This window comes from Camelus bactrianus, chromosome 13 (assembly GCF_048773025.1).
Source record: "Camelus bactrianus isolate YW-2024 breed Bactrian camel chromosome 13, ASM4877302v1, whole genome shotgun sequence".
Taxonomy (NCBI): Eukaryota; Metazoa; Chordata; class Mammalia; order Artiodactyla; family Camelidae; genus Camelus; species Camelus bactrianus.
Genome location: NC_133551.1, coordinates 40,187,451 through 40,199,696, shown reverse-complemented (window position 1 = coordinate 40,199,696; position 12,246 = coordinate 40,187,451). Strand labels below are relative to the sequence as shown.

General features: G+C 52.1%; 1 protein-coding gene across 2 annotated transcripts in view; it reads right to left on the bottom strand.

Annotated features, from left to right (window-relative positions):
• SSBP3 (single stranded DNA binding protein 3) overlaps positions 1-7,382 on the bottom strand; it is a 157,837-nt gene extending 150,455 nt beyond the window's left edge. The window contains exons 1-4 of one of the 2 annotated variants that reach the window (XM_074376424.1): positions 7,018-7,382; positions 5,957-6,029; positions 5,672-5,733; positions 3,021-3,105 (exon numbers count right to left, since the gene is read on the bottom strand). In XM_074376424.1, coding sequence (XP_074232525.1) covers positions 3,021-3,105; positions 5,672-5,733; positions 5,957-6,029; positions 7,018-7,073 — 276 coding nt within the window. In that variant the 5' untranslated portion in view covers positions 7,074-7,382. The remainder of the gene's footprint in view (positions 1-3,020; positions 3,106-5,671; positions 5,734-5,956; positions 6,030-7,017) is intronic. The other variant, XM_074376425.1, reaches the window with a different exon arrangement.
• Positions 7,383-12,246: the final 4,864 nt, after the last annotated feature.

The following is a 12,246-nucleotide window of genomic DNA, read 5'->3' as shown; positions in this document are numbered from 1 at the left end:
CCACATTAAAATCACCTGGCTCAAGATGGCCCAGCAAAAACGAAGTCACTGCAAGAACATCTTCCAACAGTCCACTGACTACTCCAGAGCAGGTTACTCACTGATCCCAGATTATTTTTTTCTTACCCATAATTCCTTAATCCATTCAACTAGTATGTGTGCCTACTACGTGCAAGGTATTATGGGAGCTACAGAAATGAATAGCTCTGCAGATGAATGGCATCTGGCATGGAAAAAATTAATAAGCTGTGGTTAGAAAGACAAATCTGAATGAGAAGTTAGCTGAAATGGGTGCAAACAGGTGACATTTGCCAGGCACCTATGGGGCCAGGTCCCGGCAGTGTTAGGAGCAAAGATTCTGGAGTCAGTTACGACCTGTTTGGATCCTAATTCTTATCAGCTATGATTACCTCTCTGTGCCTCAGCTTCTTCATCTGCAAAGTGGAGTAAACACATGCCTTCTCTCTCAGGGCCACTGGCAGCCTGAAATGAGAGACTGAACCTAGCACTCAGCACAGGGGCCCAGCACATGGAAAGCTGCGCCAACAAAGGCTCTGAATAGGTGGTCTGTACAGACACTGAAATGAAGGAGTGATCAGAGTGTGCAGCAAACTATCATCAAAGCCCTCATGAAGGAGAAGTTAAAAAATGGATAGGATGTGAACGGGTAAGAGAGGCATTTGTTCCAGACAAGAGGAAGGGAGTTCAGAAAGAGGCACAGAGCAGTAACTCACTCTAGTCAGAAGGAATGAGGGCTCACTAGATGGCAGCCATGGGAATGGAGAGAACGCATGAAGGTTGGAGGATTCCCTGTCTTCATTTTCTTAAGTATTTTTTAATTTTCCAATTGCTTCTCTGCCACTCCTACAACTCAGTGCCACCCCTTAACTCCTTCCTGTCCCCATTCATCATCACTCCACCCTCCTCTCACGGGAACTGACTCCCAGGCCACAAGACACCAAGTGGATCCCAAGGGTTTCAATCCCCAAATCTGTGAATCCTGGGCCTCAATCACTGTGGCTTCAGCTCTTGGTAGCATCTTCTAAATGTCTGCATCAACCTCAACAATCTATCACACAATTCTGCTGCCATTCCTAACAGATTATTGAAAGCAAACCCATGCAAACATTCACTGCCACCAGACTGTTTCAAGATGGTAGATCAAACTACCAATTGCCAGTCTCACGTTATTTACTAGAGTGCTAAACTTAGTTAAAAACCATTAACTTCTCTGAAAGACAGCAAAGACATCTTACATCAAGATGTAAGATGAGGAGAGTGGGTATAGCTTAGTGGTAGAGCGCGTGCTTAGCATGTATAAGGTCCTGGGTTCAATCCCCAGTATCTCCGTTTAAAAAAATTTTTAACTAAAAAAAGAAAAAAAAAAGAAAAAGAAAAAGAAAGTGGCTTGAAATAGGCACATCCACCCATCCTCCCCACTCTAAAATGAAATCATTTGCATAGCAGTCGAATACAGGCCACACAGGAATTGGCCGTCCTTAAGTTAAAACACACACAATTTTTACTAGGTAAAAAGGTCAAATTCACCAAACTATTTTTACATGGCTAATATACCTCTTAGCCTCCTCCCCCAGCCTCCAGCTCAGGAAACCCTATGATCGTCACCACGGATTTTCCCAGAAGAACCACATCACAAGTGAACCAGTCCTCTCACCTTTTACTACCAAAAGTTTACCAGGCCGTAAGTACCATTCACCAGCTTCTCTTTTTCAGCCCTGAAAGAGGGCACAAGAATTGGTCGATTTCCTCAGCATTCCACTCCAAGGATATTAACTTTACAGTCATAGCAAAATTTCAACACAGTGAATATTCTCAGAACCAGTGAGCCTCCAGCTGAGTCTCTAACACCTTGTCTTACAAGGAGAAATTTTCACCATAAAGATATTCATGGCAGGGGATTTGACCACTTTATGAAATTCAACCAAATGGGTTCTGGTCTCCTAGGCCAGTTGCAAGCTGCATGCAGGGAATATAGACAGCCTGACCAAGTGGGTGGGCCCTGATGACATTCAAAAAACCAACTTCCATGCCCTAGAACTTGGGAACCATTCCTCCTTACCTCATGCAGACATGCAAGATCAAATCAAGTACCTCTAATGTGCACTGCGCACACACATACAGGTACATACACACTTAACCTTCTACAAGGCCACCAGAAAGCAAAGACTGGAAGGAGGCTGGGAAGATCTTCAGACATTTATTTCCCTCTGCATCTCCCCCAGATCCTAACCTGTTTCATCAATCTTAAGTCTGACTCCAACCCAGCTGGAGTCCAATTTTTTTTAAGGGGATCACAATGGGAAATGGACACGTGGCAGATATCTCTCTTATAAGTGTTTCATAAATCTTAAGAAACTTATTCAGGTAGAGAGCGAATGATAGAGTAGAAAGCATTACAATGTGATGAAACTATCTTCATAAGAACATTTGGAACACTGGATCACGGACCAGCCAAGGACCTCAAAGTATACACCCTCTCAATGGACATAACATGAGCCCCCCCCCCCACAAAAACATACACACACCCCAAAACGTAATTTGAAAGATCACTCCCTGGAAAGTAATGCAAGAATCCAATTCACCAAATTCTCACTCAAGCACTCCTACTCCAAAGCACAAGTTTCATATTTGCCTTTACTTTTCTTGGCTACGGTCAACTTCATAAATCAGCACCAACGAGGCTCAGTCCCCTCCTAGCTGACTACCCAACCAGAACATAAACCCCACATGGTTGAACCCTGCACAAGGCCATTTAATTCTCCAGACAGGTATCTATGCTCTTTTGCATAATTACAACATCATGAAATACCGTTCACCAAGTCAGAACGCTGCTAGAAGAGGGTATGGGGCGAGGGCAGCAGGGAGGTGGGGAGAACAGAAAGAAAGGCAAGGAGAAAACAAAGACCACTGCCAATTGCTGTGTATTTGCTTTTGGTACTAAAGAAATTAGAGCTATCCAACCCTATAATTATTGCCAGGATTAAAAATTTGTTACTCACGTAATCATGAAAGGCTTTTGCTTCACTTGAATGTTCACAAGTGTCTCGCCTTTCAGGAGCTGCACAGTAAAGGTCCCAAAATACACTGCAAGTCGAAAAATAAAATAAGATCAGGTTACTAATTATTACTTGTGCGCCCAATGGCAAGTGTACAATGCATGGTGCTAACTGCACCAGGTCTCCCCAAAGCTCAATCCCACCAGTCCAGCCTTCACTAGGCAAACTCAGCCTAGAAAACAAAATGGACCCAACCTCTTCTGACAGCCCGTTATTTGGAATACGAGTAATAGTTTTCCTCTATCAGGCATCTACCATGTGTGGGATGCCTCACACCCATGGCATGGCTGTAACTACCATAGTGCTGTAAGGTAGGTGATTTTATCCTCTTTATATATGGGGCAACCGAAGTTCGGGGAGTTAAGTACAACCCACTCACGGATGCCCAGATGGGACAGGTAGAAATCTGGATGAGAATCCATGCCTGTCTCGTCTGTGCTCCATTTATTCCCCCCACCCCCACCCCAAATGGCCGCTTTTCATAAAAAGGTTAAATTGTCAACGTCAGGACAATGATTCATACGTGCAGCAATCTTGGTGACTCTGGCAATAAAGGAGAACCTACAAGTCCTTAATCCCACAGCTCACACCCCCAACCCTGCCACCTCACCCCACTCCCACCCAGGCCCTCCCCCAAGGTATTCTTATACAAGAACCATTCCCCCCCCACCCACCAAAGAACATGTATCAATTAGCCAAAGGCAAGGTTATGGATGACCAGGTATCTTGTCCTTTCATGTTGAAATCAAGAGCCCTCCTCAGGCACCTGTCCACCTGTCCAGCAAAAATGGGAGGTAGGGAGGCTAGATTTCCCTGCCTCATCCCCCTCCACAATTTTGTATGGTCACCCCAACACTTTGTATTACGTGAAGACAGACATACAAGTCCTTTGTCAACCACTAAAACCCTACTCAAACACAAGGCAGTCACTGGTATTAACAAGGGGCCTTAGGAACCCTCTCCAGGTCAGGAGCCCAAGCCGAGGGATGGGAACCTGCCTGAAGAGTAAAATGAGCACCGGAGTGGAAGTCTGACTCCCAGACCAGTGCTCCCGTTCCCATCACAGCTGCCAGCTCTTCCAGTTATCAGACAAGCACCTCACTCCAGGTGCTTGAATAACGCAGCCAGGCCCACTTCAGATCAGCTCCACCAAGTCCTCCCACCCTTAAAGCCGTGGTCATTTGCTCGGTGTCAAATCGCAGAGCCACCGCTGCCTGAGCCCAGCACCACAGACTCTAGTTCCTGGGGCTGAGATAAGGCTGGAGAAGTTTAGGGGGGATTATGGATAGAAGAGGAAAATCATGGACTTTGACTAGCTGCAGAGGGAGGCTCAAGAACATTCCTTTCTGTCTGCTGAAGCTGCACACATTTAACTACTTTCTCCACACACTAAAGATTCCTAACACTACAAACTCCCCAGCCCCTTCTGAATGACTTTTACTCATCTGCCTTAGTTTCTGCAAAATCCACAATGGTCAGACCCTCCAACCCCAACCACACACTCTTCTCCAGAAACAGCCACAGAAAATCTACCACCCACTCCTACAGGTAGAATCCTTACGTCACACCAAATGCCTCCAACTCAGGCAGTTCTGAGGTTGGCAGAAGTAATTAAAAACTCATTTTCTCTGCAAGTTAGAACAGACACTTCATCCCCCTGCATTTCAAAGACACTTGAAACAGTAACCAGAGCCAGTGGCCAGGTAGACGCACTAAGATCCCAAGACAGGGCACTCTGTCTTCCTGAACTCCACCAAAATATCAAAAGCCATTCTGCTCTCTTTTCCTTTTGAAAAAAGGATGTCAAAGACTCCACCAATCGGTCCCACAAAACACCCAAGTCTTACGTCCTTACAGTAACTTGCTCCCGCTGACCCTCAGCCTCCCTCCTGTGGGCTGCAAACCCGTGGTAGTCCCACTCAGGCAGGGCCCAGGGGCCTGGGAGAGGGTCACAGACAAGACAGAGCCCCCAACCATCAACTACAGGCACTCTGCCAGGGTCTCAGTAAAATGAAACTTGGCGGTTTTAGGGATGTTTGGGGGAGGGGAGAGGTCCAGTCAGTCTGAATCAGTATCTTCAAAAGAAGTGGCAGCCCCTTCTTGCTTTTTCTCAGGGTGCCTGGAAAAGGCCCCCATAGACTTTCTCTCAAGATTTTGAGCTCACTGGAGAAAAAGAAAGGGACAAGCCAGTTGTAAAACAGACCTGGTATCCCTTCCACCTCACCCCGCCCCACCCCCACTCCCTCTAATTAAAGCAGCATGCAGAATTGACAAAAACCCTTCCAGGTTTTTTTCAAGCCCCTGCCCCAGAGTGAGATGTAAACGTGTAAGGACTTTCTATCCAAACACCAGGCAGGATTTAGTAGGTTCTCAACAGGAGGGGAAAGAGGAGGCAAAAACTTTAGGCACCGGCCTCTTCTGCTCTTTTCTTCCTTTGCCAGTCCTGATCTGAGGGCCCAGAGATGCCCTGCTCTGTGCAACACTGAGGGCCAAGGCATGGGGGGCCTGCTCCAGACCTCTCATCTTTGTTCACTTGGACCCCAGGGCTCAGAACAAAACACACACACACACACACAACTATCACACAAACTTACCACCACCACGAGTGCAAAAACCCAGGCGGTTCTCCCAATGTGATGTTTTTTTCCCATCGAATCTGGAAAGGAGAGAGCAGAGACAGCTTAGAGGAGCAGAGGGAAGGAGTGAGCAGGGGGCTTCCTGGAGCCAAAAGGCTGTGAAGACCAACTAACAATAAATGCCAAAAGGTGATAAAAATTCAAAATGGTGGCCACAGTGGCTGCTCCAGAAAACAAAGGCTCTAAGAATACTGGAAAGAAAGGGGTGTCAAGAAACTGGATGATGGGGGGAGTTCCACTCACCTCCGACAAGAAGGTCTGTGCAGATTTCTGTGCTCCGACGTGCAGTAAATATTCGTAGACATATAAAGCTAACCTAGAAAGTGGGTAGAGAGCAGAGAAAGAGGGAAGGCGTCAGATCACACCGGACGCTCGCTCCTGGACCTTGCCAGCCGGCTTCCAGCCCTGTCTGCGCTGTCCCATTGTGGCCCTGACCAGAGGTGAGCGGCTAGCTCGGCCCTGCCTCGGGCCGCAGGTGTGAGCAGTTAGAGGGTGGGTACCAGGAGACGCATTACTTCAAGCCTTAGGAGCTGGAGAGCAGCCCCGAACTTGAACTTCCAAGTAGCGTTGGGGCCAAACCCACTTAGGTCTCTCAAACTGGCAAGCCACCCGACTCCAAAGCCTCGTTCCTTTTCTCGACCTGCTCCTGGCTTCTCTCCCCAGGTGTGAAGGTCCAGGGAGACTCAGTCCTGGACTCCGGGGTGCTCAGCGCGCTCTGGAGAGGGCAGCAAAGCGCCACGGTCACCATCTCCCCCCAAACAACTGTCCCCCAAGCCTAGGGCCAAGTCGGGGCCGCCGTCCTTGCCCAGACCAGCGCCCCAAGAGGGCGCGGGGCCGGCGGCGGGGCCGAGGGCAGTGAAGGGAGAGCGCTCCCGGCCGAACAAAGCCCCCGGCACGCACTCCTCACGCCGCGGGCGGACAAAAGGAGCCTTCGGGGCTGCAGAAGCCACGCGCCCCCTGCCCGCGCCCGGTGGGCAAAGTGTGGCCACCGCGGAGAGCGCCCCGGCTGAGGCGGGCGCCCAGGCTCGCTCGCGGGACCTCGCCCACCCCTCAGCGCGGGCCCCTGAACCCGGCACGCCCGGCGGCCACCAGGTACCCCCTCCCCCGGCGGCGCCCCCCGACGCCCCAACCTCCGCCGGCTCCCAACAATGGGCCCTCCCACGCCGCCCGCAGCGGCCTCGGGAAGGGGCCAGGCAGGCTGCGCCGGGGCCGGGAGCGCAGCAGCCCCCAGCCGCCCACCTGCCTCCCACCGCCCGCCCGCAGCCCGGCGGCGGCACGGCCGCCACTTGGAAAATAGGGCTTACTTTTCCCGAGCCTGCCCGTCCGAGGGCACCGCCGAGCCTTTGCCTTTGGCAAACATGGTTTGCAGAGGAGAGCGCCGAGCCTTGCCGCCGCCGCCGCCGCCGCTACCGCTTCGGCTGCTCCCGAGCTGCCCCCTCGCTCCCGGCCCCCTCCCCGGCGCTCTCTCGCTCACTCGCTTGCGCTCTCCTCGCCGCGCTCCCCTCCCTCCCCCCCAGGCGCTGGCTCCGCGCTCTTTCCAGCTGTCAAAGCGTCAGCCCCGGCCGCGGCCCCATCGCCCTGGAACTCCTCCCGCGCCGGCTCGGCCTGCGGTGCCGGTGCCGCCGCCGCCGCTCGCCCGCCGGCTCGGCTGCCCGCTGGCTCGCTCGCGCGCCCGCCCGCCCGGCTCCGCCTGCGCCGCCCTCTGCGCCTCCGGCACCGCTGCCGCCGCCGCTGCCGCTGGTCTACTTGGAGCTCAACCGAACGTGGCTACCCGGGCGAGGGAGCGAAGCGGGCGTCAACGTCCCGAGATTGATAGGCGCTTCCGCCAATCGGCGCGCGGGGGCGGGCCCGGGGCGGCGCGGGAGGGATGCCCTGTCAGCGCCCGGCCGCTGCACTTTCCGCTGCGGCCGCCTCCGAGGAGCCGCTGCCCCTGCTCCTGCGGCGAACCGGGGGTGTCCGGGGGCGCGAGCTTCTTTTTTCTGTAGATGTGGGGAGGGGACATGCATCAGGACCGGGGAGCTCTGGTCTCCCGGCCCCCTCGAGGAGGGGGTCCCACCCGCGGTCTCCGCGGCTTGGACCACTGGGGGCCAGGAGGGGGGGCGGCGCTGCCGCATAGTCGGAGGGGAGGGGGCGCGGACCCCTGAGCGGAGCGCCGCGGGCTCCCTCCCGCCACGTCCCTCTCCCTTATCTGCCCCTCACCTCCCCCCCGCCGCAGCCCGCGCCAGCCCAGCCCTTATCTCCCCCTCCCCCTCGCCTGCCCTCTCCCTGGGCTCCGACCCCGACCCCCTCCCCAGACTCCCACCCACCCCCACCTCGGCCGCCCCGCCCCCGGTCCTCCGTCTTGCCCAGTCTGGCTTCGGAGCGCCGGGCTCGGGGCTCCACGCTGCGAGCTGGGCGGCTAGAGCCAGCGCCGAGGCGCGCGGCTGTTCCTTCACTAGATCATTAAAATACTTTGGAAAACCCCAAAGTGGAGCCGCGCGAAAATGGCCCTTGGTCTGCTTTGGGGCGCCTGAGGGAAGGGACAGAGGACTTGGACTAAAAGGAGGGAGAGTGACTGCTCCCAAATTTCCAAGGTCTGCCTCCCCCTAGCAAGTTAGCCCCTCGGCTTCTCCGCGAGAGACGGTGCCATTCCAGGGCAGGGGGGCGTCACCTGGGTCCCCCGCGACGCAGAATACGCGCCACAGAAATCTGCAAACTTCAAATAAATGGAGCTATATTGGGGAGTAGGGGACGAGAGTCAGGCGTGGGGGGAGGGGAAGCTCCTATTGTCAGTGACCCAGGTGTACAATGGGAAATTGAGGGGGGCTGGCAGAGTGACCCAGCTATTTGCTGCTGACTCCTTTTTGCCCACGCTGAGAACCCCTAGGACACACTGATTGTCCCTCATTAGAGACTCTTAAGACCAGAAACCAGCCAAACAGGGGAAGACTCCCCCATTTTCAGACTGTTTTCAGAGCGCGGTTCTCTTTAAATGTGATAAAATAGTGTCGGCACTGTCTCTTTAAAAGAGTCAAGCAGAAAAAGCTGTGTAAGCGCTGATTGGCTGCCTGTTTGGATACATCTTTAGGGGAGCCTTGAAACTGTTAGCCTAGGTTGATTTTTTTTTTTTTAACTGCGCTGTTCCAATAAACAAGTAACGCCCCTCCCCCTAACATGCCTCGCACCAAACAATTAAAGGATAGGTCAGTGTCCTGGGGAAAACACGTTTCAAGTAGGAAAACTCAGAACTAGATTTCAACAAAATAAAGAATAATTCACTACCATTAAAGTTTGCTTATTTTGATCTGTCAAAGAGAGAAAAGGGGCTTTTAAAAGAAATACCCGCTGCAAACGGATCTGCATTGGTTTAGGAAGGAGACTCTGGGTATATTTTTGAAATAATGTTGTACTCAGTGTAACAGCCTCCCTAAATTAGAATACAGCCAGGCCCTGCGGACGCCTCTCGACGCACTCCGTTCTCTATGGGAACCCAGAGCTCACAGGGAAAGGGGCAGAAAAAGGGAAACACTGAACGCTAGTCTCTGGTCTGTGTGCTAGCTCCTAGTTTAAGGTTGTTTTGTGAATGAGAGAAGCATGGAGGTTGGGAGGGAGTTGAAATACAACGATAGGGGAGAGAAGGAAATAATTACAGTTATTTTTTTCCCCCAGGCAGTTTAATTTAATAGGGCTAACTTAAGGTACCTTCGAGCCCACAGTAATTAAATTGGCCTGTTCCTACCCTTCCCCTGGACTTCTATATTTGATGGGCTAGGAACAGCCAGGAATGGCTTGTCAACAGACTGACTCACAAGAAGTCTGACTCATCTTGGGTCTGCAAGGCCCACAAATTATGAGTATCATGAGTGTGGGTTAGGTCCTGGCTAAAGGAAAACACTGCCCTTCTCTGGCCCTACTACACTACAGTCTCTCTCAAGTTGGCCATGCTCTGTCAACATCAGGGCTGCAGCACAGACATCTGTTTGTGTATTTTCCTCATCTGTCAAATGGGAAAGGAGGACCTTTAATATCTCTTGAGAGTCTGAAGTTCTATGATACTAAGAATTTTCTATAGTTTTCTTTCCCCACCCCTGACCCTGAAAAAAGGACCAGCACCTCCTTCCAGAGCAAGTGTGGCATGCTTCGGGAACCCATGCCGTACCAGGCACTCTGTCCCTGTGGTCTTCCCTTTGCTGGGGCTTGACACAAAATGTTGGTATGTTCATGATGGAGCTAAAAAAGATAGTGGGAGGGCCCAGGCAGAGGGAGAAGGGAGGGCGCCTTAGCCTCCCAGCCTGCTGGGGAGAGGAGAGTTGATGGTTCCCAGGAAGCAGGACCATTCAGCAGCCCTAACTAGTAGTTGTGCAGTTGCTGGCACAATGATCCAAAATGCAATGCAGTCAGATCAGAAGCAAGTCCAAACACCCTACCCCAGAATGGCTCCGTCTCTGTGGAGAAGCCAAGGGACTAACTTGCCAGATCTGCCCTTGGAAATTTGGGAGCAATCTTTCTGTCTTCACTTAGCCCAGGTCCCCCATCCCTTCCCCAAGGCTACCTTTCCCATTGGCTCCCCTAAGTCCCTACCTTCCCTGACCACATCTTCTGGCCCAGTCTTTCTGCCTCGGGTACCTCCCACCCAACCCACTTCTTTGATCATTCTTTAAGGCTAACATTTCTTCCAATGCCTCTTCTTCCACAAAAAGCTCTCTGCTTTTCACTCCTGGGGCAAAACCCATCCCTCTATCCCTCTGCTTGGTCTCATTTTGCTTGAACCTCCACAGAGCTCCCCATTCATTCTGCCCATTGTTTATTCTCTGTCTCCCCCTGTGGGGAAGGAGGGGGGTTGTGTGTGCAGGACTAACTCAGTGTCATCGGTGTCTCCAGCACCCAGCGCAGATTCGATACCTGTGTGCACATTAACACTCAAAGGACCAGGGGCTGCTGGGAACGAGAGGAAAAAGTGATCTCATCCCCAGAGTAGCTCTGGGACCCATAAGGAAATAAGAAATGGACACCACCAACAGTAAGATTAGACAAGGCCGATCCCCCAGTTCAGCCCACTGCCTAAACTACAGCAGCCTAGAACCACTGCACTTTCAGTTCCCAGAATACATCAAATTATTTTACACACCCACCCTAGACTCACTCACTCTTTCTCTCTCTCTATTCTCCCCTCCCTCCCTTCTTCCCTCCTTCCTTCCCTTCCTGTTTTTTTAAAAATTCAGGACATGTTTATTGAGCATCTACTATGTAACCAAGCACTGTTCTAGCACTGGATACTAAATCAGACAAAAATCCTTATCCTGTGGAGCTTGCACTGCTGTGAAATCCTCTGCCCCAAAGCCTCTTCTTGTGACAGACTCCTACTGATATTCTAAAATTCAGCCTGGGCAGGTCTTCCCAGGAAGCCCTCGCTGAGCTGCTGGTCTGGGCCAGGTGTCCCCTGGTGACCCCTGTGCCTCTCCCTGACCGTGACTGATTGCTGCTGGCCAGCCTGCAAAGGTGTGGTCCCGTGTGCATTTCCCCCACCGGAACATGCACGCCTCTCCTCTGGGTCAGGGAATGATCGTCATTCACCTGTGGACCTCCAGTGCCCGGCAACAGTGGTGAAAATATACGTGAGTAACTGAGTGACCAGAATGTGGAGGGACAGGCAGGTGAGGTGGGAGAGGGGAAGGAGAGGTGAATTCCAAGCATAGGCTAGAATGGCCACTCCTTCACTTGGCTGCCAGAAACAGGAGGACAGAAATCCTGGGCTCTGGGATCAGGTTGGTAGGGGCCATGCCTCCAGAAGATGGCACTTAAAGGAAAGAAATTTCAGGTCCACAGGCACAACCCAGGATGTTGTGCTTGCCATGGATGCCAGAGGATCCTGTTTCCTCTCTCAGGTTCATAGCTCTATTTCTGTGTTCCCCACAACTGCTGGGAGGCTGGGGGCTGTCCCCCTGTCCCCCACCCCAACACCAGGCTGTTTGAGTGGATACTGAACCTGCAGCCCATCCCACCTCCCGCCCACAGCACACTGGGCCCTGGAATCACGAGGAGGCACCTCTGGTCAACACTCTGGGCTACTCTGGCCAAGGATGCTCAGGCCCAGGCTGGTCAGCCCCAGTTTAACTAGAAGTTTCCCCAAGGTCATCAGGGGCCTCCGTTGGGGGGTACAGAATCCAGGGCCCAGAGACCTGGCTTTAGCGTGGTGAAGTGGATTTTGGGCAGATGACATGCCCTCTTTGAATCCGTCTATGAAATGAAGATGTTAAATGAGGAAACTGATGGGGACTCACTTGCTGGACTGTTTGTCAGTGTTGGCTGAGCCTATGGTTCTGATACCTCTGGACAACAGAGAGTTAGTACTTTGAAGGTTGTGTGGAGGCTCAGCGGAGATAGTAATTGGGGAAACATTTTGCAAATTGAAAAAGATGATTACTCCTGATTTTATTAGTAGAGCAGGGCCAGCAAACAGGTGCTAAGGAAGAAGGAAGTGGATTTACGTTTAAAATCAAATGTGTTTTTATAATGTCTTCTCATGGACGTATACTTGTCCTGAGCCATCTTGT